Source organism: Oncorhynchus mykiss, chromosome 18 (genome assembly GCF_057628025.1).
Source record: "Oncorhynchus mykiss isolate SJ-2025 chromosome 18, ASM5762802v1, whole genome shotgun sequence".
Lineage (NCBI taxonomy): Eukaryota > Metazoa > Chordata > Actinopteri > Salmoniformes > Salmonidae > Oncorhynchus > Oncorhynchus mykiss.
This window is the reverse complement of record NC_143039.1, coordinates 817,501-843,800: the sequence shown is the minus strand read 5'-3', so window position 1 is coordinate 843,800 and position 26,300 is coordinate 817,501. Positions and strand designations below refer to the sequence as shown.

At 48.4% G+C, this 26,300-nt stretch overlaps 1 protein-coding gene across 1 annotated transcript in view; it reads right to left on the bottom strand.

Annotated features, from left to right (window-relative positions):
• Nucleotides 1-17,486: 17,486 nt before the first annotated feature.
• LOC110516736 (excision repair cross-complementation group 3) overlaps nucleotides 17,487-26,300 on the bottom strand; it is a 69,550-nt gene continuing 60,736 nt past the window's right edge. The window contains exons 15-16 of the mRNA XM_090206870.1: nucleotides 24,563-24,709; nucleotides 17,487-17,961 (exon numbers count right to left, since the gene is read on the bottom strand). Of these exons, the coding sequence (XP_090062996.1) occupies nucleotides 17,821-17,961; nucleotides 24,563-24,709 (288 nt within the window). The 3' untranslated portion in view covers nucleotides 17,487-17,820. The remainder of the gene's footprint in view (nucleotides 17,962-24,562; nucleotides 24,710-26,300) is intronic.

The following is a 26,300-nucleotide window of genomic DNA, read 5'->3' as shown; positions in this document are numbered from 1 at the left end:
ATATGAGTGAAATTGTCCCAATACTTTCGGTCCCCTAAAATGGGGGAACTATATACAAAAATAACTATAATTTCTAAACTGTTCACCCGATATGGATGAAAATACCCTCAAATTAAAGCTGACAGTCTGCTCTTTAACCTCATAGCCATTGTATCATTTCCAATCCAAAGTGCTGGGAGTCCAGAGACAAAACAACAACAACAGAAGATGTGTCACAGCCCCAATAGTTGTACAGCTCACTGTATTTAAACATCGTCATTTCCATTGATGACGTCGTTGTTTTGAACCAAACGTCTTTTCTTGTCCTGCTACCAAGTTCTTAGAGGTTAACTCCATTTCTCCTGCGAAGATAAACCAATCAGCAGCTAATTCAATTTATTCTGTTACGAAAGACTAATTAAAAAGAGTTCTTTGAAAGGTGCATTTTTCCTGGGAGTCGGTAAGAGGGGAAGAGGGGAGCACGTGGAGGGAGGAGGGGATCTGGATGGGGTCTTTGTTTTGGTATGAACCCGGGGTTTAGTCCTCCTCGAGGAGGATTGGTAGCCCCCTCAGCCCCTCTCCTCAGCCCTTCACCTCAGCCCCTCTCCTCAGCCCCTCTCATCAGCCCCTCTCCTCAGCCCCTCTCCTCAGTCCTTCACCTCAGCCCCTCTCCTCAGCCCCTCTCCTCAGCCCTTCTCCTTAGCCCTCTCCTCAATCTCCTTCCTCGTCCTCTCTCCTCAGCCCTCTCCTCTGCCTTCTCCTCAGCCCCTCTCCTTAGCCCTCTCCTCAATCTCTCTCCTCGTCCTCTCTCCTCGTCCTCTCTCCTCAGCCCTTCTCCTCAGCGCTTCTCTTCAGCCCTTCTCCTCAGCCCAAGAGGTGTCACTACAGTCTGTATCACATCCGGCTGTGATTGGGAGCCCCATAGGGTGGCGCACAATTGGCCCAGCATCGTCCGGGTTTGTCCGGGGTAGTCCGTCATTGGAAATAGGAATATGTTCTTAACTGACTTGCCTAGTTAAAATAAAAGTTAAATAAAAAAAAATATATATTTTAAAATGAAGCTGGTTGAGAGAATTCCAAGAGTGTTGCAAAGCTGTCAAGGCAAAGGGTGGATACTTTGAAGAATCTAAAATCAAAAATATATTTTGAGGGCCTCCCGGGTGGCGCAGTGGTCTAAGGCACTGCATCACAGTGCCAGCTGTGCCACCAGAGACTCTGGGTTCGAGCCCAGGCCTCCCGGGTGGCGCAGTGGTCTAAGGCACTGCATCACAGTGCCAGCTGTGCCACCAGAGACTCTGGGTTCGAGCCCAGGCCTCCCGGGTGGCTCAGTGGTCTAAGGCACTGCATCACAGTGCCAGCTGTGCCACCAGAGACTCTGGGTTCGAGCCCAGGCCTCCCGGGTGGCGCAGTGGTCTAAGGCACTGCATCACAGTGCCAGCTGTGCCACCAGAGACTCTGGGTTCGAGCCCAGGCCTCCCGGGTGGCGCAGTGGTCTAAGGCACTGTGTCACAGTTGTCACGCCCTGGTCTAAGTATTTTGTGTTTATTTTCATTTATTTGGTCAGGCCAGGGTGTGGCATGGGTTTTTGTATGTGGTGTGTTGGGTTTGTAGCTTAGTGGGGTGTTCTAGTGAAGTCTATGGCTGTCTGAAGTGGTTCTCAATCAGAGGCAGGTGTTTATCGTTGTCTCTGATTGGGAACCATATTTAGGCAGCCATATTCTTTGGGTGTTTTGTGGGTGATTGTCCTTAGTGTCGTTGTTCCTGTGTTAGATTACACCGGTATAGGCTGTTCTTTATTTTGTAGTGTTTATAATTGATTCGTGTTTTACGTTTGTTCATTAAACATGGATCGCAATCTACACGCTGCATTTTGGTCCGACTCTCCTTCTCACCTAGAGAACCGTGACAGAATCAGCCACCACAAACGGACCAAGCAGCGTGTCAACAGGCAGCAACAGCGGCGCAATGAGGTTTGGACTTGGGACGATATATTGGATGGCAAGGGTTGCTACACATGGGAGGAGATCCTGGCGGGAAGGGATCGCCTTCCATGGGAACAGGTGGAGGCAGCGAGGAGAGCAGAGGCAGCCGGAGAGAGGAGCCGGCGAGATGAGGGAACACGGCTGGCAAGGAAGCCCGAGAGGCAGCCCCAAAAATTTCTTGGGGGGGGGGGGGGGGCTAACAGGGAGTATGGCTAGAGAGACCGGACAGGCACCGTGTTATGCTGTGGTGCGCACGGTGTCTCCAGTGCTGGTGCATAGCCCGGTGCGGTATATTCCAGCTCCGCGTATCGGCCGGGCTAGAGTGAGCATCGAGCCAAGTGCCATGAAGCCGGCTCTACGCAGCTGGTCCCCAGTGCGTCTCCTTGGGCACCAGCCTTGCGCTCGGTGTCTCCGGTTCGCCTGCATAGCCCAGTGCGGGCTATTCCACCTCGCCGCACTGGCAGGGCGACCGTGAGCATTCAACCAGGTAAGGTTGGGCAGGCTCGGTGCACAAGAGCTCCAGTGCGCCTGCACGGTTCGGTCTTTCCAGTACCACCTCCACACCCCAGCCCTCCGGTAGCAGCTCCCCGCACCAGGCTTCCAGTGCGTGTTCTCGGCCCAGTACCACCAGTGCCAGCACCACGCATCAGGCCTACAGTGCGCCTCGCCTGTCCAGCGCTGCCGGAGCCTTCCTCCTCTCCAGCGCTGTCGGAGTCTCCCGCCTGTTTAGCGCTGCCAGAGCTTTCCGCCTCTACAGCGCTGCCGGAGTCTCCCGCCTGTTCAGAACTGCCAGTCTGCAAGGAGCTGCCAGTCTGCATAGAGCTGCCAGTCTGCATAGAGCTGCCAGTCTGCATAGAGCTGCCAGTCTGCAAGGAGCTGCCAGTCTGCAAGGAGCCGCCAGAGCTGCCAGTCTGCAGGATGCCGCCAAAGCTGCCAGTCTGCAAGGAGCCGCCAGAGCTGCCAATCTGCATGGAGCCGCCAGAGCTGCCAGTCTGCATGGAGCAGCCAGAGCCGCCAGTCAGCATGGAGCAGCCAGGGCCGCCAGTCAGCGTGGAGCAGCCAGGGCCGCCAGTCAGCATAGAGCAGCCAGAGCCGCCAGTCAGCATGGAGCAGCCAGAGCTGCCAGTCAGCATGGAGCATGGAGCAGCCAGTCAGCATGGAGCAGCCAGAGCTGCCAGTCAGCATGGAGCAGCCAGTCAGCATGGAGCAGTCAGAGCAGCCAGTCAGCATGGAGCAGCCAGAACGGCCAGTCAGCCAGACTCTTCCAGATCTGCCAGTCAGCCAGACTCTTTCAGATCTGCCAGTCAACCAGACTCTTTCAGATCTGCCAGTCAGCCAGACTCTTCCAGATCTGCCAATCAACCAGACTCTTCCAGATCTGCCAGTCAACCAGACTCTTCCAGATCTGCCAGTCAGCCAGACTCTTCCAGATCTGCCAGTCAACCAGACTCTTCCAGATCTGCCAGTCAACCAGACTCTTCCAGATCCGCCAGCCAGCCAGGATCTGCCAGAACCGCCAGCCAGCCAGGATCTGCCGGATCCAACTACCTGCCTGAGCTTCCTCTCAGTGCTGAGCTTCCTCTCAGTGCTGAGCTTCCTCTCAGTGCTGAGCTTCCTCTCAGTCCCGGGATACCCCTCAGTCCCGAGCTACCCCTCAGTCCCGAGCTGCCTCAGTCCCGAGCTGCCCCTCAGTCCAGTGGGGTTCTGGGTGAGGACTACTAGGCCATGGTCGGCGGCGAGGGTGGACTATCCAAGGACGCAAGGAGGAGGGACTAAGACTTTGATAGAGTGGTGTCCACGTCCCGCGCCGGAGCCGCCACCATGGACAGACGCCCACCCGGACCCTCCCCTATGGTTTTTGGTGTGCGTCCGGGAGTCCGCACCTTGGGGGGGGGGGGGGTTTCTGTCACGCCCTGGTCGGCGTATTTTGTGTTTATCTTCATTGATTTGGTCAGGCCAGGGTGTGGCATGGGTTTTTGTATGTGGTGTGTTGAGATTGTAGCTTAGTGGGGTGTTCTAGTGTTCTAGTCTGAAGTGGTTCTCAATCAGAGGCAGGTGTTTATCGTTGTCTCTGATTGGGAACCATATTTAGGCAGCCATATTCTTTGGGTGTTTTGTGGGTGATTGTCCTTAGTGTCGTTGTTCCTGTGTTAGATTACACTAGTATAGGCTGTTTCGGTTTTCGTTACGTTCTTTATTTTGTAGTGTTTATAATTGATTCGTGTTTTACGTTTGTTCATTAAACATGGATCGCAATCTACACGCTGCATTTTGGTCCGACTCTCCTTCACACCAAGAGAACCGTTACAACAGTGCCAGCTGTGCCACCAGACACTCTGGGTTCGAGCCCAGGCTTCCCGGTGGCGCAGTGGTCTACTGTAGCGCTGTGCCACCAGAGACTCTGGGTTCGAGCCCAGGCTTCCCGGGTGGTGCAGTGGTCTACTGTAGCGCTGTGCCACCAGAGACTCTGGGTTCGAGCCCAGGCTTCCCGGGTGGCTCAGTGGTCTACTGTAGCGCTGTGCCACCAGAGACTCTGGGTTTGAGCCCAGGCCTCCCGGGTGGCTCAGTGGTCTACTGTAGCGCTGTGCCACCAGAGACTATGGGTTCGAGCCCAGGCTTCCCGGGTGGAGCAGTGGTCTACTGTAGCGCTGTGCCACCAGAGACTCTGGGTTCGAGCCCAGGCTTCCCGGGTGGCTCAGTGGTCTACTGTAGCGCTGTGCCACCAGAGACTCTGGGTTTGAGCCCAGGCCTCCCGGGTGGCTCAGTGGTCTACTGTAGCGCTGTGCCACCAGAGACTATGGGTTCGAGCCCAGGCTTCCCGGGTGGAGCAGTGGTCTACTGTAGCGCTGTGCCACCAGAGACTCTGGGTTCGAGCCCAGGCTTCCCGGGTGGAGCAGTGGTCTACTGTAGCGCTGTGCCACCAGAGACTCTGGGTTCGAGCCCAGGCTTCCCGGGTGGAGCAGTGGTCTACTGTAGCGCTGTGCCACCAGAGACTCTGGGTTCGAGCCCAGGCTTCCCGGGTGGCGCAGTGGTCTACTGTAGCGCTGTGCCACCAGAGACTCTGGGTTCGAGCCCAGGCTTCCCGGGTGGTGCAGTGGTCTACTGTAGCGCTGTGCCACCAGAGACTCTGGGTTCGAGCCCAGGCTTCCCGGGTGGCTCAGTGGTCTACTGTAGCGCTGTGCCACCAGAGACTCTGGGTTTGAGCCCAGGCCTCCCGGGTGGCTCAGTGGTCTACTGTAGCGCTGTGCCACCAGAGACTATGGGTTCGAGCCCAGGCTTCCCGGGTGGAGCAGTGGTCTACTGTAGCGCTGTGCCACCAGAGACTCTGGGTTCGAGCCCAGGCTTCCCGGGTGGCTCAGTGGTCTACTGTAGCGCTGTGCCACCAGAGACTCTGGGTTTGAGCCCAGGCCTCCCGGGTGGCTCAGTGGTCTACTGTAGCGCTGTGCCACCAGAGACTATGGGTTCGAGCCCAGGCTTCCCGGGTGGAGCAGTGGTCTACTGTAGCGCTGTGCCACCAGAGACTCTGGGTTCGAGCCCAGGCTTCCCGGGTGGAGCAGTGGTCTACTGTAGCGCTGTGCCACCAGAGACTCTGGGTTCGAGCCCAGGCTTCCCGGGTGGAGCAGTGGTCTACTGTAGCGCTGTGCCACCAGAGACTCTGGGTTCGAGCCCAGGCTTCCCGGGTGGCTCAGTGGTCTACTGTAGCGCTGTGCCACCAGAGACTCTGGGTTCGAGCCCAGGCTTCCCGGGTGGCTCAGTGGTCTACTGTAGCGCTGTGCCACCAGAGACTCTGGGTTCGAGCCCAGGCCTCCCGGGTGGCTCAGTGGTCTACTGTAGCGCTGTGCCACCAGAGACTCTGGGTTCGAGCCCAGGCCTCCCGGGTGGCTCAGTGGTCCTTTATTTTCTACAATGTAGAAACTAGTACAAACATAAAGAAACTATTGAATGAGTTTCCATTTTCCACTGGTACCGTAAGTATCTCAAACTACCTCGTTATGGTGAATTAGATTATATCATCTTGTCAAGAGATTATGGGACACGACCATTTTCCACTGGTACCGTAAGTATCTCAAACTACCTCGTTATGGTGAATTAGATTATATCATCTTGTCAAGAGATTATGGGACACGACCATTTTCCACTGGTACCGTAAGTATCTCAAACTACCTCGTTATGGTGAATTAGATTATATCATCTTGTCAAGAGATTATGGGACACGACCATTTTCCACTGGTACCGTAAGTATCTCAAACTACCTCGTTATGGTGAATTAGATTATATCATCTTGTCAAGAGATTATGGGACACGACCATTTTCCACTGGTACCGTAAGTATCTCAAACTACCTCGTTATGGTGAATTAGATTATATCATCTTGTCAAGAGATTATGGGACACGACCCCGAAGCAGGACGTAGGAACATGTCACTTCCATATAAGGTATAAATGTGAGACCTCTCAGAATAGGATAGTCCGGATTATTCTTATCACACCTCCATGGACTGAAATGGCTCAAGGTGGAAACACCTGACAGTAATTTAGATCTTAATCTGTCTTCACCCCTTAACCGCTCTTCAGGGGTCAAGGAACCAGCCGTCTGAACCAAACAAAAGGCCGGGGTAGGCCTTCATTGTAAATAACAATTTATTCTTAAACTGACTTTCTTAGTTAAACAAAGTTTTAATTTAAAAAAAGCAGTCCTTTCATTTTCCTTTCTCCTCAGCCTCTCTCCTCTTCCTCTCTCCTCTTCCTCTCCTCTTCCTCTCTCCTCTCTCCTCATCCCCTCTCCTCATCCTCTCTCCTCTTCCTCTCTCCTCTGTTCTCCTGTTCTCTCCTCAGTCCTCTCCTCATCCTCTCTCCTCTTCCTCTCTCCTCTCTCCTCATCCCCTCTCCTCATCCTCTCTCCTCTTCCTCTCTCCTCTGTTCTCCTGTTCTCTCCTCAGTCCTCTCCTCATCCTCTCTTCTCAGCCCTCTTCTCAATCCTCTCAACCCCTCTCTTGAAGAGCGTCCAAGGAGAGACTTCCTCTCCTCGGGTGCCAGCAGCAGACAGGCCATGCTAGCGTGGGAAAGTCCCCACCAAGCTGCCCCGCTGTAGCGCTGTCTAGCCCCTCCCCAAAACCACACACATATACAGGAGTAGGAAAATAATCAGTGCCCCTCTGAGAGAGAGTGAGAGAGAGAGAGAGAGACAGAGAGAGATAGAGAGAGAGCGGGAGAGAGAAAGGGAGAGAGACAGAGAGAGAGAGAGAGAGAGAGAGAGAGAGTGGGAGAGAGAGAGGGAGAGAGAGAGAGAGGGAGAGAGACAGAGAGAGAGAGAGACAGAGAGAGAGAGAGCGGGAGAGAGAGCGGGAGAGAGAGAGAGACAGAGAGAGGGACAGAGAGAGGGACAGAGAGAGAGAGAGAGAGAGAGAGAGAAATAAAGAGTACTGGAAAACACAAAAACAGAAATTTCCGGCTCCCATGAGAAAGAGCAGGGAGAGAGAGACATGGCAAGAAGGGTCTTCTATGTCATCAAAAGGAACATAAAATTCAACACACCAATTAGGATCTGGCTAAAAATACTTGAATCAGTTATAGATCCCATTGATCTTTATAGTTGTGAGGTCTGGGGTCCGCTCACCAACCATTAATTCACAAAATAGGACAAACACCAAATTGAGAATCTGCATGCAGAATTCTACAACAATAGAGAGAGAGAGAGACAGAGACAGAGACAGAGAGACAGACAGACAGACAGACAGAGAGACAGAGACAGAGAGAGTCTGTCCAATGTATGACCATATTAGAGAGACATATTCTGGGTTAGGGGAGGGTTTGGACAGCTGGGATGTCTCTAGCGACTCCTGTGGAGCTGCACTTCCTCCTGTATTTTATTATTCACTGTTTCCTGAGGACCTTTTTTTTGGCTCAGACTACTGGTTTCTTGACCCCTTAAGAGCGGTTAAGGGGTGAAGACAGATTAAGATCTAAATTACTGTCAGGTGTTTCCACCTTGAGCCATTTCAGTCCATGGAGGTGTGATAAGAATAATCCGGACTAGCCCTCTTTATTTTATTTAACTGGGCAAGTTAAAAACAAATTCTTATTTTCAACGCCGGGCCAACTGTGCACCGCCCGATGGGACTCCCAATCACAGCCGGATGTGATACAGCCTGGATTCGAACCAGGGACTGTAGTGACGGTAGCAATGGAATGCTTTACCTGGAATGCTTTTCCAACAGCAGTTCCCACATATGCTGAGCACTTGTTGGCTACTTTTCCTTTACTCTGAGGTCCAACTCATCCCAAACCATCTGAATTGGGTTGAGGTCAGGTGATTGTGGAAACCAGGTCATCTGATGCAGCACTCCATCACTCTCCTTCTTGGTCAAATAGCCCTTACACAGCCGGGAGGTGTGTTGGGTCATTGTCCTGTTGAAAAACAAATGATAGTCCCACTAAGCCCAAACCAGATGGGATGTCGTATCGCTGCAGAATGCTGTGGTAGCCATGCTGAGTGTGCCTTGACTTCTAAATAAATCACTGACCGTGTCACCATCAACGCACCCCCACACCATCACACCTCCTCCTCCATGCTTCACGGTGGGAACCACACATGTGGAGATCATCCGTTCACCTACACTGCGTCTCACAAAGACACGGCGGTTGGAATCAAAAGTCTCCAATTTGGACTCATCAGACCAAAGGACAGATTTCCACCGGTCTAATGTCCATTGCTTGTGTTTCTTGCCAAAGCAAATCTCTTATGATTATTGGAGTCCTTCAGTAGTGGTTTCTTTGCATCAATTCTACCATGAAGGACTGATTCTCGCAGTCTCCTCTGAGCAGTTGATGTTGAGATGGGTCTGTTACTTGAACTCTGTAAAACATTAATTTGGGCTGCAATCTCAGTGAACTCCAATGAACGTATCCTCTGCAACAGAGGTAACTCTGGGCCTTCTTTTCCTGTGTTGGTTCTCATTCCAGGTGACTACCTCATTGAGCTGGTTGAGAGAATGCCAAGAGTGTGCAAAGCTGTCATCAAGGCAAAGGCTGGCTAATTTGAAGAATCTCAAATCTCAAGTATATTTTGATTTGTTTAACACTTTGTTGGTTACTACATGATTCCATGTGTGTTATTTCATAGTTCTGATGTTTTCACTATTATTCTACAATGGAGAAAATACCCTGGAATGACTTAGGTGTCCTGGACATTGAATAAGGTACTGGTACTGACCTGTATATACAACCACTCCAGTACCCTGGACATTGAATAAGGTTCTGGTACTGACCTGTATATACAACCACTCCAGGACCCTGGACATTGAATAAGGTTCTGGTACTGACCTGTATATACAACCACTCCAGTACCCTGGACATTGAATAAGGTTCTGGTACTGACCTGTATATACAACCACTCCAGTACCCTGGACATTGAATAAGGTTCTGGTACTGACCTGTATATACAACCACTCCAGGACCCTGGACATTGAATAAGGTTCTGGTACTGACCTGTATATACAACCACTCCAGTACCCTGGACATTGAATAAGGTTCTGGTACTGACCTGTATATACAGCCACTCCAGTACCCTGGACATTGAATAAGGTTCTGGTTCTGACCTGTATATACAACCACTCCAGTACCCCTGGACATTGAATAAGGTTCTGGTACTGACCTGTATATACAACCACTCCAGTACCCTGGACATTGAATAAGGTTCTGGTACTGACCTGTATATACAACCACTCCAGTACCCTGGACATTGAATAAGGTACTGGTACTGACCTGTATATACAACCACTCCAGTACCCCTGGACATTGAATAAGGTTCTGGTACTGACCTGTATATACAACCACTCCAGTACCCCTGGACATTGAATAAGGTTCTGGTACTGACCTGTATATACAGCCACTCCAGTACCCTGGACATTGAATAAGGTTCTGGTTCTGACCTGTATATACAACCACTCCAGTACCCCTGGACATTGAATAAGGTTCTGGTACTGACCTGTATATACAACCACTCCAGTACCCTGGACATTGAATAAGGTTCTGGTTCTGACCTGTATATACAACCACTCCAGTACCCTGGACATTGAATAAGGTACTGGTACTGACCTGTATATACAACCACTCCAGTACCCCTGGACATTGAATAAGGTTCTGGTACTGACCTGTATATACAACCACTCCAGTATCCCTGGACATTGAATAAGGTTCTGGTACTGACCTGTATATACAACCACCCCAGAACCCTGGACATTGAATAAGGTTCTGGTTCTGACCTGTATATACAACCACTCCAGGACCCTGGACATTGAATAAGGTTCTGGTACTGACCTGTATATACAACCACTCCAGTACCCCTGGACATTGAATAAGGTTCTGGTTCTGACCTGTATATACAACCACTCCAGGACCCTGGACATTGAATAAGGTTCTGACCTGTATATACAACCACTCCAGGACCCTGGACATTGAATAAGGTTCTGGTACTGACCTGTATATACAACCACTCCAGAACCCTGGACATTGAATAAGGTACTGGTACTGACCTGTATATACAACCACTCCAGGACCCTGGACATTGAATAAGGTACTGGTACTGACCTGTATATACAACCACTCCAGGACCCTGGACATTGAATAAGGTTCTGACCTGTATATACAACCACTCCAGTACCCCTGGACATTGAATAAGGTTCTGGTACTGACCTGTATATACAACCACTCCAGTACCCTGGACATTGAATAAGGTTCTGGTACTGACCTGTATATACAACCACTCCAGGACCCTGGACATTGAATAAGGTTCTGGTACTGACCTGTATATACAACCACTCCAGGACCCTGGACATTGAATAAGGTTCTGGTACTGACCTGTATATACAACCACTCCAGTACCCCTGGACATTGAATAAGGTTCTGGTACTGACCTGTATATACAACCACTCCAGTACCCCTGGACATTGAATAAGGTTCTGGTACTGACCTGTATATACAACCACTCCAGTACCCCTGGACATTGAATAAGGTTCTGGTACTGACCTGTATATACAACCACTCCAGAACCCTGGACATTGAATAAGGTACTAACCTGTATATACAACCACTCCAGGACCCTGGACATTGAATAAGGTTCTGGTACTGACCTGTATATACAACCACTCCAATACCCTGGAAAATTGAATAAGGTTCTGGTACTGACCTGTATATACAACCACTCCAGAACCCTGGACATTGAACAAGGTTATGGTACTGACCTGTATATACAACCACTCCAGTACCCTGGACATTGAATAAGGTTCTGGTACTGACCTGTATATACAACCACTCCAGTACCCTGGACATTGAATAAGGTTCTGGTACTGACCTGTATATACAACCACTCCAGTACCCTGGACATTGAATAGGGTTCTGGTACTGACCTGTATATACAACCACTCCAGTACCCCTGGACATTGAATAAGGTTCTGGTACTGACCTGTATATACAACCACTCCAGTACCCCTGGACATTGAATAAGGTTCTGGTACTGACCTGTATATACAACCACTCCAGGACCCTGGACATTGAATAAGGTTCTGACCTGTATATACAACCACTCCAGGACCCTGGACATTGAATAAGGTTCTGGTACTGACCTGTATATACAACCACTCCAGTACCCTGGACATTGAATAAGGTTCTGGTACTGACCTGTATATACAACCACTCCAGGACCCTGGACATTGAATAAGGTTCTGGTACTGACCTGTATATACAACCACTCCAGTACCTCTGGACATTGAATAAGGTTCTGGTACTGACCTGTATATACAACCACTCCAGTACCCTGGACATTGAATAAGGTTCTGGTACTGACCTGTATATACAACCACTCCAGGACCCTGGACATTGAATAAGGTTCTGGTACTGACCTGTATATACAACCACTCCAGAACCCTGGACATTGAATAAGGTTCTGGTACTGACCTGTATATACAACCACTCCAGGACCCTGGACATTGAATAAGGTTCTGGTACTGACCTGTATATACAACCACTCCAGTACCCTGGACATTGAATAAGGTTCTGGTACTGACCTGTATATACAACCACTCCAGTACCCTGGACATTGAATAAGGTTCTGGTACTGACCTGTATATACAACCACTCCAGTACCCTGGACATTGAATAAGGTTCTGGTACTGACCTGTATATACAACCACTCCAGTACCCCTGGACATTGAATAAGGTTCTGACCTGTATATACAACCACTCCAGGACCCTGGACATTGAATAAGGTTCTGGTACTGACCTGTATATACAACCACTCCAGTACCCCTGGACATTGAATAAGGTTCTGGTACTGACCTGTATATACAACCACTCCAGGACCCTGGACATTGAATAAGGTTCTGGTTCTGACCTGTATATACAACCACTCCAGGACACTGGACATTGAATAAGGTTCTGGTTCTGACCTGTATATACAACCACTCCAGGACCCTGGACATTGAATAAGGTTCTGGTACTGACCTGTATATACAACCACTCCAGAACCCTGGACGTTGAATGAGGTTCTGGTACTGACCTGTATATACAACCACTCCAGGACCCTGGACATTGAATAAGGTTCTGACCTGTATATACAACCACTCCAGAACCCTGGACATTGAATAAGGTTCTGGTTCTGACCTGTATATACAACGACTCCAGTACCCTGGACATTGAATAAGGTTCTGGTACTGACCTGTATATACAACCACTCCAGAACCCTGGACATTGAATAAGGTTCTGGTACTGACCTGTATATACAACCACTCCAGGACACTTTACATTGAATAAGGTTCTGGTACTGACCTGTATATACAACCACTCCAGGACCCTGGACATTGAATAAGGTTCTGGTACTGACCTGTATATACAACCACTCCAGAACCCTGGACATTGAATAAGGTTCTGGTACTGACCTGTATATACAACCACTCCAGTACCCATGGACATTGAATAAGGTTCTGGTACTGACCTGTATATACAACCACTCCAGTACCCCTGGACATTGAATAAGGTTCTGGTACTGACCTGTATATACAACCACTCCAGAACCCTGGACATTGAATAAGGTTCTGGTACTGACCTGTATATACAACCACTCCAGAACCCTGGACATTGAATAAGGTTCTGACCTGTATATACAACCACTCCAGAACCCTGGACATTGAATAAGGTTCTGACCTGTATATACAACCACTCCAGTACCCTGGACATTGAATAAGGTTCTGGTACTGACCTGTATATACAACCACTCCAGAACCCTGGACATTGAATAAGGTTCTGGTACTGACCTGTATATACAACCACTCCAGTACCCTGGACATTGAATAAGGTTCTGGTACTGACCTGTATATACAACCACTCCAGTACCCTGGACATTGAATAAGGTTCTGGTACTGACCTGTATATACAACCACTCCAGGACCCTGGACATTGAATAAGGTTCTGGTACTGACCTGTATATACAACCACTCCAGGACCCTGGACATTGAATAAGGTTCTGGTACTGACCTGTATATACAACCACTCCAGGACCCTGGACATTGAATAAGGTTCTGGTACTGACCTATATATACAACCACTCCAGGACCCTGGACATTGAATAAGGTTCTGGTACTGACCTGTATATACAACCACTCCAGTACCCTGGAAATTGAATAAGGTTCTGGTACTGACCTGTATATACAACCACTCCAGGACCCTGGACATTGAATAAGGTTCTGGTACTGACCTGTATATACAACCACTCCAGGACCCTGGACATTGAATAAGGTTCTGGTACTGACCTGTATATACAACCACTCCAGGACCCTGGACATTGAATAAGGTTCTGGTACTGACCTGTATATACAACCACTCCAGTACCCTGGACATTGAATAAGGTTCTGGTACTGACCTGTATATACAACCACTCCAGGACCCTGGACATTGAATAAGGTTCTGGTACTGACCTGTATATACAACCACTCCAGTACCCTGGACATTGAATAAGGTTCTGGTACTGACCTGTATATACAACCACTCCAGTACCCTGGACATTGAATAAGGTTCTGGTTCTGACCTGTATATACAACCACTCCAGGACCCTGGACATTGAATAAGGTTCTGGTACTGACCTGTATATACAACCACTCCAGGACCCTGGACATTGAATAAGGTTCTGGTACTGACCTGTATATACAACCACTCCAGGACCCTGGACATTGAATAAGGTTCTGGTACTGACCTGTATATACAACCACTCCAGGACCCTGGACATTGAATAAGGTTCTGGTACTGACCTGTATATACAACCACTCCAGGACCCTGGACATTGAATAAGGTTCTGGTTCTGACCTGTATATACAACCACTCCAGGACCCTGGACATTGAATAAGGTTCTGGTACTGACCTGTATATACAACCACTCCAGAACCCTAGACATTGAATAAGGTACTCCCTGTATATACAACCACTCCAGAACCCTAGACATTGAATAAGGTACTAACCTGTATATACAACCACTCCAGTACCCTAGACATTGAATAAGGTACTAACCTGTATATACAACCACTCCAGTACCCTGGACATTGAATAAGGTACTCCCTGTATATACAACCACTCCAGTACCCTGGACATTGAATAAGGTACTAACCTGTATATACAACCACTCCAGGACCCTGGACATTGAATAAGGTTCTGGTACTGACCTGTATATACAACCACTCCAGTACCCTGGACATTGAATAAGGTACTGACCTGTATATATTTACATTCTTGTTGTCGTTAACATCCTAGTTATGTTGTTGTTTTGTATTGTATCTTTTCATTCTATTTTATTTTTGGGGGAAGAGCTCTGAATTCCACTCTCCTGTTTTCCACCTGTTGAATCCCGTGGGGGGGAATAAACTTCCAACCAGCATCTCTCCTGGCAGGGGATCTCTCCCGTTTCATCTCGGATTCAAACTGGATTAGAGTCGATACAACTCTTTGAACTTTCCCCAAATCCTCTGGGGGTTTTCATGACATCCTAGTTTGACGCGAGGAATAGCACATGTTGCTATGGGTAACAGCTAATGTGGGATCCTGATAAAGTAATTGGCTCAACTAAACACTGATCTGGAATGAATTATTTGTTTTTGCAATCCAATTTGGGTTCATGGTAGGATCCAGGGTAGGGTAGAGGGAGGGGAGGGTAGAGGGAGGGTAGGATAGAGGGAGGGGAGGGTAGAGGGAGGGGAGGGTAGAGGGAGGGGAGGGGAGGGGAGGGTAGAGGGAGGGGAGGGTAGAGGGAGGGGAGGGTAGAGGGAGGGGAGGGTAGGGTAGAGGGAGGGGAGGGTAGAGGGAGGGTAGGGTAGAGGGTAGAGGTAGGGTAGAGGGTAGAGGGAGGGTAGGGTAGAGGGAGGGTAGGGTAGAGGGTAGAGGTAGGGTAGAGGGTAGAGGGAGGGTAGGGTAGAGGGAGGGTAGGGTAGAGGGAGGGGAGGAGGAGGGGTTCATGGTAGGGGAGGGTAGAGGGAGGGGTTCATGGTAGGATCCAGGTTTTTAACTGGGTGTCCTAAAGATGATGTCTGTGCCTACTGCAGGGTAGAGGGAGGGTAGAGGGAGGGGTTCATGGTAGGATCCAGGTTTTTAACTGGGTGTCCTGAGGATGATGTCTGTGCCTACTGCAGGGTAGGGGGAGGGTAGAGGTAGAGGGTTTGGGTTCATGGTAGGATCCAGGTTTTTAACTGGGTGTCCTGAGGACGATGTCTGACCCCTTTAACAACGGCTGATGACAGACGTAGTGTTCTGTCCACGGCCCTCAGCTCATTAAACCAGACTGGGAACAGCAACCAAAACACCAATTACACTCCTGTCATTATTTTATTAGGATTAGAGTAATGACTCTGAGACAGGACAACATGTTTTCACTCTTAACAAATCAACTGATTAACAACTAGTAAACATTACAATATATTGTGGGAGAGATTGGGAGGGTAGAGGGAGGGGAGGGTGAGGGAGGCAGGGGAGGGTATAGGGAGGTTAGAGGGAGGGGGAGGGTATAGGGAGGTTAGAGGGAGGGGAGGGGGAGGGAGGCAGGGGAGGGGGAGGGTATAGGGAGGTTAGAGGGAGGGGAGGGGGAGGGTATAGGGAGGTTAGAGGGAGGGGAGGGAGGGGGAGGGTATAGGGAGGGTGAGGGAGGCAGGGGAGGGTATAGGGAGGTTAGAGGGAGGGGGAGGGTATAGGGAGGTTAGAGGGAGGGGAGGGGGAGGGAGGGGAGAGGGAGGGGAGGGAGGGTATAGGGAGGGGGAGGGTATAGGGAGGTTAGAGGGAGGGTAGAGGGAGGGGAGGGGGAGGGAGGCAGGGGAGGGGGAGGTTAGAGGGAGGGGAGGGGGAGGGTATAGGGAGGTTAGAGGGAGGGGAGGGGGAGGGAGGGGAGGGAGGGTATAGGGAGGGTGAGGGAGGCAGGGGAGGGTATAGGGAGGTTAGAGGGAGGGGGAGGGTATAGGCAGGTTAGAGGGAGGGGAGGGGGAGGGAGGGGAGGGAGGGGGAGGGTATGGGGAGGGAGGGGGAGGGTATAGGGAGGTTAGAGGGAGGGGGAGGGTATAGGGAGGTTAGAGGGAGGGGGAGGGTATAGGGAGGTTAGAGGGAGGGAGGGTGAGGGAGGCAGGGGAGGGGGAGGGTAGAGGGAGGTTAGAGGGAGGGTATAGGGAGGTTAGAGGGAGGGGAGGGGGGAGGGTAGACGGAGGGGAGGGGGAGGTTAGAGGGAGGGGAGGGTGAGGGTGAGAGTAGAGGGTAGGGTAAAGGGGAGGGTAGGGGGTAGGGTAGGGTGAGAGTAGAGGGTAGGGTAGGGGAGGGTAAAGGGGAGGGTAGGGTAGAGGGTAAAGGGGAGGGTAGGGTAGAGGGTAGGGTCGAGGGTAGGGTAAAGGGGAGGGTAGGGTAGAGGGTAAAGGGGGTAGGGGGTAGAGGGTAGGGTAAAGGGGAGGGTAAAGGGGAGGGTAGGGTAGAGGGTTGGGTAGAGGGTAAAGGGGAGGGTAGGGTAGAGGGTAGGGTAAAGGGGAGGGTAGGGTAAAGGGTAGGGTAGAGGGTAGGGTAGAGGGTAGGGTAAAGGGTAGGGGGTAAAGGGTAGGGTAAAGGGGAGGGTAGGGTAGAGGGTAGGGTAAAGGGGAGGGTAGGGTAGAGGGTAAAGGGTAGGGTAGAGGGTAGGGTAAAGGGGAGGGTAGGGTAGAGGGTAAAGGGTAGGGTAGAGGGTAGGGTAAAGGGGAGGGTAGGGTAGAGGGTAGGGTAGAGGGTAAAGGGTAGGGTAGAGGGTAGGGTAAAGGGGAGGGTAGGGTAGAGGGTAGGGTAAAGGGGAGGGTAGGGTAGAGGGTAAAGGGGAGGGTAGGGTAGAGGGTAGGGTAGAGGGTAGGGTAGAGGGTAGGGTAGAGGGTAGGGTAGAGGGTAGGGTAGAGGGTAGGGTAGAGGGTAGGGTAGAGGGTAGGGGCGTGACAGCGTTTGGACACTTGGTTGAGAAACTGATTCTGCAAACAATAAAAAAATATACAAACGAATCCCAAAAATTCCTGTTTTATTTCAAACTCATTTCATGGAAACAATGTCAAGACAAAAAAAAAAAAAACACATGAATGAAATATGAGAAAGATAAAAGATCACATTTAGTATCCCTCTCTGAAGAACTAACAGCCCTGGAGCTGACTGAGGTGATGGTGGCGATGCAGAACTGGGTCCTCTCCGAAACACACAGGGAACATGTTCGTCCTACCAGGGTCTATAGCGGTTACCTCTCGCCTAACCCTGAGTCTAGGAACCCCTTCCACAACACCCTGGCAGCATCCCACAGTAACGCCTTATACCCTATATGGTGCAGCAGAATAGAGCAGAGACCTACGGGCCCTTCCTGAAGCGCTTGAAGAGCGGGTGGATGTTGTTACCCAGGTGGGCCCGGCTGCCTCTAGAGCGGTACTCCATGTAGACAGAATCATCAGCCCCGGACATGGAGCTCATGGTACCTGGCCTCCGTTGGAACTGGGGAGAGAGAGAGAGGTTAGATACTCTATGTAGACAGAATCGTCAGCCCCGGACATGGAGCTCATGGTACCTGGCCTCCGCTGGAACTGGAGAGAGAGAGAGAGGTTAGATACTCCATGTAGACAGAATCGTCAGCCCCGGACATGGAGCTCATGGTACCTGGCCTCCGCTGGAACTGGGGAGAGAGAGAGAGAGGTTAGATACTCCATGTAGACAGAATCGTCAGCCCCGGACATGGAGCTCATGGTACCTGGCCTCCGCTGGAACTGGGGAGAGAGAGAGAGGTTAGATACTCCATGTAGACAGAATCGTCAGCCCCAGACATGGAGCTCATGGTACCTGGCCTCCGCTGGAACTGGGGAGAGAGAGAGGTTAGAATATAGAACTGGGGAGAGAGAGAGAGGTTAGATACTCTATGTAGACAGAATCGTCAGCCCCGGACATGGAGCTCATGGTACCTGGCCTCCGCTGGAACTGGGGAGAGAGAGAGAGAGGTTAGATACTCCATGTAGACAGAATCGTCAGCCCCGGACATGGAGCTCATGGTACCTGGCCTCCGCTGGAACTGGGGAGAGAGAGAGAGGTTAGATACTCCATGTAGACAGAATCATCAGCCCCGGACATGGAGCTCATGGTACCTGGCCTCCGCTGGAACTGGGGAGAGAGAGAGAGAGGTTAGATACTCCATGTAGACAGAATCGTCAGCCCCGGACATGGAGCTCATGGTACCTGGCCTCCGCTGGAACTGGGGAGAGAGAGAGAGAGGTTAGATACTCCATGTAGACAGAATCGTCAGCCCCGGACATGGAGCTCATGGTACCTGGCCTCCGCTGGAACTGGGGAGAGAGAGAGAGGTTAGAATATAGAACTGGAGAGAGAGAGAGAGAGGTTCGAATATAGAACTGGAGAGAGAGAGAGAGAGAGAGAGAGGTTAGACTATAGAACTGGAGAGAGAGAGAGAGAGAGAGAGAGAGGTTAGACTATAGAACTGGAGAGAGAGAGAGGTTCGAATATAGAACTGGAGAGAGAGAGAGAGGTTAGAATATAGAACTGGGGAGAGAGAGAGAGAGAGGTTAGAATATAGAACTGGAGAGAGAGAGAGAGAGGTTAGAATATAGAACTGGGGAGAGAGAGAGAGAGAGGTTAGAATATAGAACTGGGGAGAGAGAGAGAGAGAGGTTCGAATATAGAACTGGAGAGAGAGAGAGGTTAGAATATAGAACTGGGGAGAGAGAGAGAGAGAGGTTCGAATATAGAACTGGAGAGAGAGAGAGAGGTTAGAATATAGAACTGGAGAGAGAGAGAGAGAGAGAGTTTTGAATATAGAACTGGGGGGGAGAGAGAGGTTAGAATATAGAACTGGAGAGAGAGAGAGAGAGGTTTGAATATAGAACTGGGGGGGAGAGAGAGGTTAGAATATAGAACTGGAGAGAGAGGTTAGAATATAGAACTGGAGAGAGAGGTTAGAATATAGAACTGGAGAGAGAGAGAGAGAGAGGTTCGAATATAGAACTGGGGGGGAGAGAGAGGTTAGAATATAGAACTGGAGAGAGAGGTTAGAATATAGAACTGGAGAGAGAGAGAGAGGTTAGAATATAGAACTGGAGAGAGAGAGAGAGAGAGAGAGGTTCGAATATAGAACTGGGGGGGAGAGAGAGGTTAGAATATAGAACTGGAGAGAGAGAGAGAGAGAGGTTTGAATATAGAACTGGGGGGGAGAGAGAGGTTAGAATATAGAACTGGAGAGAGAGGTTAGAATATAGAACTGGAGAGAGAGGTTAGAATATAGAACTGGAGAGAGAGAGAGAGAGAGGTTCGAATATAGAACTGGGGGGGAGAGAGAGGTTAGAATATAGAACTGGAGAGAGAGGTTAGAATATAGAACTGGAGAGAGAGGTTAGAATATAGAACTGGAGAGAGAGAGAGAGAGAGTTTTGAATATAGAACTGGAGGAGAGAGAGAGAGAGTTTAGAATATAGAACTGGAGAGAGAGAGAGAGAGAGTTTTGACTATAGAACTGGAGGAGAGAGAGAGAGAGAGTTTTGACTATAGAACTGGAGGAGAGAGAGAGAGAGAGGTTAGAATATAGAACTGGAGGGGAGAGAGAGAGGTTAGAATATAGAACTGGAGGAGAGAAAGTGAGGTTAGAATATAGAACTGGAGGAGAGAGAGAGTGGTTAGAATATAGAACTGGAGTGGAGAGAGAGAGGTTAGAAAATAGAACTGGAGGGGAGAGAGAGAGTTTCGAATATAGAACTGGAGGGGAAAGAGAGAGGTTAGAATATAGAACTGGAGGGGAGAGAGTTGAGAATATAGAACTGGAGAGAGAGAGGTTAGAATATAGAACTGGAGGGGGAGAGAGAGAGGTTAGAATATAAAACTGGAGGGGAGAGAGAGTTTCGAATATAGAACTGGAGGGGAGAGAGAGAGTGTTTAGAATATAGAACTGGAGAGAGAGAGATAGGTTAGAATATAGAACAGGAGAGAGAGGTTAGAAAATAGAACTGGAGGGGAGAGAGAGAGGTTAGAATATAGAACTGGAGAGAGAGGTTAGAATATAGAACTGGAGGGGAGAGAGAGAGGTTAGAATATAGAACTGGAGGGGAGAGAGAGAGAGAGGTTAGAATATAGAACTGGAGGGGAGAGAGAGGTTAGAATATAGAACTGGAGAGAGAGGTTAGAATATAGAACTGGAGGGGAGAGAGAGTTTAGAATATAGAACTGGAGTGGAGAGAGGTTAGAATATAGAACTGGAGGGGAGAGAGAGAGTTTAGAATATAGAACTGGAGGGGGAGAGAGAGTTTAGAATATAGAACTGGAGAGAGAGAGAGTTTAGAATATAGAACTGGAGGGGAGAGAGGTTAGAATATAGAACTGGAGGGGAGAGAGGTTAGAATATAGAACTGGAGGGGGAGAGAGAGAGGTTAGAATATAGAACTGGAGGAGAGAGAGAGGTTAGAATATAGAACTGGAGAGAGAGAGTTTAGAATATAGAACTGGAGGGGAGAGAGAGAGAGTTTAGAATATAGAACTGGAGGGGAGAGAGAGAGTTTAGAATATAGAACTGGAGAGAGAGAGAGGTTAGAATATAGAACTGGAGGGGAGAGAGAGTTTAGAATATAGAACTGGAGGAGGAGAGAGAGAGGTTAGAATATAGAACTGGAGAGGAGAGAGAGAGGTTAGAATATAGAACTGGAGGGGGAGAGAGAGAAGTTAGAATATAGAAATGGAGGGGAGAGAGAGCGAGGTTAGAATATAGAACTGGAGGGGAGAGAGGTTAGAATATAAAACTGGAGGGGAGAGAGAGCGAGGTTAGAATATAGAACTGGAGGGGAGAGAGGTTAGAATATAGAACTGGAGGGGAGAAAGGTTAGAATATAGAACTGGAGGGGAGAGAGTTTAGAATATAGAACTGGAGTGGAGAGAGAGAGGTTAGAAAATAGAACTGGAGGGGAGAGAGAGAGTTTCGAATATAGAACTGGAGGGGAAAGAGAGAGGTTAGAATATAGAACTGGAGGGGAGAGAGTTGAGAATATAGAACTGGAGAGAGAGAGGTTAGAATATAGAACTGGAGGGGGAGAGAGAGAGGTTAGAATATAAAACTGGAGGGGAGAGAGAGAGTTTCGAATATAGAACTGGAGGGGAGAGAGAGAGTGTTTAGAATATAGAACTGGAGAGAGAGAGATAGGTTAGAATATAGAACAGGAGAGAGAGGTTAGAAAATAGAACTGGAGGGGAGAGAGAGAGGTTAGAATATAGAACTGGAGAGAGAGGTTAGAATATAGAACTGGAGGGGAGAGAGAGAGGTTAGAATATAGAACTGGAGGGGAGAGAGAGAGAGAGGTTAGAATATAGAACTGGAGGGGAGAGAGAGGTTAGAATATAGAACTGGAGAGAGAGGTTAGAATATAGAACTGGAGGGGAGAGAGAGTTTAGAATATAGAACTGGAGTGGAGAGAGGTTAGAATATAGAACTGGAGGGGAGAGAGAGAGTTTAGAATATAGAACTGGAGGGGGAGAGAGAGTTTAGAATATAGAACTGGAGAGAGAGAGAGTTTAGAATATAGAACTGGAGGGGAGAGAGGTTAGAATATAGAACTGGAGGGGAGAGAGGTTAGAATATAGAACTGGAGGGGGAGAGAGAGAGGTTAGAATATAGAACTGGAGGAGAGAGAGAGGTTAGAATATAGAACTGGAGAGAGAGAGAGGTTAGAATATAGAACAGGAGAGAGAGGTTAGAATATAGAACTGGAGGAGGAGAGAGAGAGGTTAGAATATAGAACTGGAGAGGAGAGAGAGAGGTTAGAATATAGAACTGGAGGGGGAGAGAGAGAAGTTAGAATATAGAAATGGAGGGGAGAGAGAGCGAGGTTAGAATATAGAACTGGAGGGGAGAGAGGTTAGAATATAAAACTGGAGGGGAGAGAGAGCGAGGTTAGAATATAGAACTGGAGGGGAGAGAGGTTAGAATATAGAACTGGAGGGGAGAAAGGTTAGAATATAGAACTGGAGGGGAGAGAGTTTAGAATATAGAACTGGAGTGGAGAGAGAGAGAGGTTAGAATATAGAACTGGAGGGGAGAGAGGTTAGAATATAGAACTGGAGGGGAGAAAGGTTAGAATATAGAACTGGAGGGGAGAGAGTTTAGAATATAGAACTGGAGTGGAGAGAGAGAGAGGTTAGAATATAGAACTGGAGGGGAGAGAGGTTAGAATATAGAACTGGAGGGGAGAAAGGTTAGAATATAGAACTGGAGGGGAGAGAGTTTAGAATATAGAACTGGAGTGGAGAGAGAGAGAGAGGTTAGAATATAGAACTGGAGGGGAGAGAGAGGTTCGAATATAGAACTGGAGAGAGAGAGGTTAGAATATAGAACTGGAGGGGAGAGAGAGAGGGAGAGAGAGAGGTTAGAATATAGAACTGGAGGGGAGAGAGAGGTTCGAATATAGAACTGGAGAGAGAGGTTAGAATATAGAACTGGAGGGGAGAGAGAGGTTAGAATATAGAACTGGAGAGAGAGAGAGAGTTTAGAATATAGAACTGGAGGGGAGAGAGAGAGTTTAGAATATAGAACTGGAGGGGAGAGAGAGAGGGAGAGAGAGAGGTTAGAATATAGAACTGGAGAGAGAGAGAGTTTAGAATATAGAACTGGAGGGGAGAGAGAGAGGTTAGAATATAGAACTGGAGGGGAGAGAGAGAGGTTAGAATATAGAACTGGAGGGGAGAGAGAGTTTAGAATATAGAACTGGAGTGGAGAGAGAGAGAGAGGTTAGAATATAGAACTGGAGGGGAGAGGGAGTTTAGAATATAGAACTGGAGGGGAGAGAGAGGTTAGAATATAGAACTGGAGTGGAGAGAGAGAGAGGTTAGAATATAGAACTGGAGGGGAGAGAGAGTTTAGAATATAGAACTGGAGAGAGAGAGGTTAGAATATAGAACTGGAGGGGAAAGAGAGAGGTTAGAATATAGAACTGGAGGAGAGAGAGAGGTTAGAATATAGAACTGGAAGGGAGAGAGAGAGGTTAGAATATAGAACTGGAGGGAAGAGAGAGTTTAGAATATAGAACTGGAGAGAGAGAGAGTTTAGAATATAGAACTGGAGAGAGAGAGGTTAGAATATAGAACTGGAAGGGAGAGAGAGAGGTTAGAATATAGAACTGGAGGGAAGAGAGAGTTTAGAATATAGAACTGGAGAGAGAGAGAGTTTAGAATATAGAACTGGAGAGAGAGAGGTTAAAATATAGAACTGGAGGGGAGAGAGAGAGTTTAGAATATAGAACTGGAGAGAGATTTTAGAATATAGAACTGGAGAGAAAGAGGTTAGAATATAGAATTGGAGGGGAAAGAGAGAGGTTAGAATAAGAGAGAGAGAGGTTAGAATATAGAACTGGAGGGGAAAGAGAGAGGTTAGAATATAGAACTGGAGGGGAAAGAGAGAGGTTAGAATAAGAGAGAGAGAGGTTAGAATATAGAACTGGAGGGGAAAGAGAGGTTAGAATAAGAGAGAGAGAGGTTAGAATATAGAACTGGAGGGGAAAGAGAGAGGTTAGAATATAGAACTGGAGGGGAGAGAGAGAGAGAGAGAGGTTAGAATAAGAGAGAGAGAGGTTAGAATATAGAACTGGAGGGGAAAGAGAGAGATTAGAATAAGAGAGAGAGAGGTTAGAATATAGAATTGGAGGGGAAAGAGAGAGGTTAGAATATAGAACTGGAGGAGAGAGAGAGAGGTTAGAATATAGAACTGGAGGGGAGAGAGAGAGGTTAGAATATAGAATTGGAGGGGAGAGAGAGAGGTTAGAATATAGAACTGGAGGGGAGAGAGAGAGGTTAGAATATAGAATTGGAGGGGAGAGAGAGAGGTTAGAATATAGAACTGAAGGAGAGAGAGAGAGGTTAGAATAAGAGAGAGAGAGGTTAGAATATAGAATTGGAGGGGAAAGAGAGTTTATAAGGTTTTAAAGGTTTTAAATGCCTGACTTCAGAATTTGACAGACCAGATGCGTTTCCCATGCTGGACAGACAGAAGTCAAACCAGAACGGATGTCCACATTTCATTGATTGATTGATTGATTGATTGATAAGAGGTGTGCATACATACCATTGGCCGTCCATTCTCTCCGATGACCACTTCCTCCTCTGCGTCGAGGTCTGTAGCCGCCAGAACCTTCTGGAGCAGCTGATACTGCTCCTCTCTGGAGGAGAACATCAGATTATCCTCCTCCATCCCCGCCATTTTAGTGATGACCTGGTGGAGAGGAGGAGATTAGGGAGGAGGAGGAGGAGGACAGAGAGAGAGGGGGAAGGACATAGATTAGATCAGTGCTTAATTTGAGCCGGAGCAAACTAGAGCACTCTTCCCCCAACTCCCCCGACCTGTGATCAGGTCAAACTAAAAATACTTTTTTCTTGAAAGTATGTTCCGGAACCTCAGAGCTCCAATGTTCCGGAACCTCAGAGCTCCAATGTTCCCGGAACCTCAGAGCTCCAATGTTCCGGCACCTCAGAGCTCCAATCTTCCGGAACCTCAGAGCTCCAACGTTCTGGAACATCAGAGCTCCAAAGTTCCGGAACCTCAGAGCTCCACAGGTCATTCAGTATCTGCCATTTACATGTGATCAGGACAGAGAGCAGGGTTGTGTGAGAAGGGGGGTCTGCAGTGGCGCTGACATTGAACTTTTGGGGTTAAATAGCCAAAATCTCCAACTATCCCTTTAAAAGCATGTCTCCAGCAAAACTATTTAACTATGTTTTTAAGTCCAAAAACACCCCCATAATAATGGATAGTAACGGACCTCTGGTCTCTTGGTACTGTAGGGTTAGTATTGTATAGTAACGGACCTCTTGGTACTGTAGGATTAGTATTGTATAGTAACGGACCTCTTGGTACTGTAGGGTTAGTATTGTATAGTAACGGACCTCTGGTCTCTTGGTACTGTAGGGTTAGTATTGTATAGTAACAGACCTCTTGGTACTGTAGGGTTAGTATTGTATAGTACCGGACCTATTGGTGCTGTAGGGTTAGTATTGTATAGTAACGGACCTCTGGTCTCTTGGTATTGTAGGGTTAGTATTGTATAGTAACGGACCTCTGGTCTCTTGGTGCTGTAGGGTTAGTATTGTATAGTAACGGACCTCTTGGTACTGTAGGATTAGTATTGTATAGTAACGGACCTCTTGGTACTGTAGGGTTAGTATTGTATAGTAACGGACCTCTGGTCTCTTGGTACTGTAGGGTTAGTATTGTATAGTAACAGACCTCTTGGTACTGTAGGGTTAGTATTGTATAGTACCGGACCTCTTGGTGCTGTAGGGTTAGTATTGTATAGTAACGGACCTCTGGTCTCTTGGTATTGTAGGGTTAGTATTGTATAGTAACGGACCTCTGGTCTCTTGGTGCTGTAGGGTTAGTATTGTATAGTAACGGACCTCTTGGTACTGTAGGGTTAGTATTGTATAGTAACGGACCTCTGGTCTCTTGGTATTGTAGGGTTAGTATTGTATAGTAACGGACCTCTGATCTCTTGGTACTGTAGGGTTAGTATTGTATATTAACGGACCTCTTGGTACTGTAGGGTTAGTATTGTATATTAACGGACCTCTTGATACTGTAGGGTTAGTATTGTATAGTATCGGACCTCTTGGTACTGTAGGGTTAGTATTGTATAGTATCGGACCTCTTGGTACTGTAGGGTTAGTATTGTATATTAACGGACCTCTTGATACTGTAGGGTTAGTATTGTATAGTATCGGACCTCTTGGTACTGTAGGGTTAGTATTGTATAGTATCGGACCTCTGGTCTCTTGGTGCTGTAGGGTTAGTATTGTATAGTAACGGA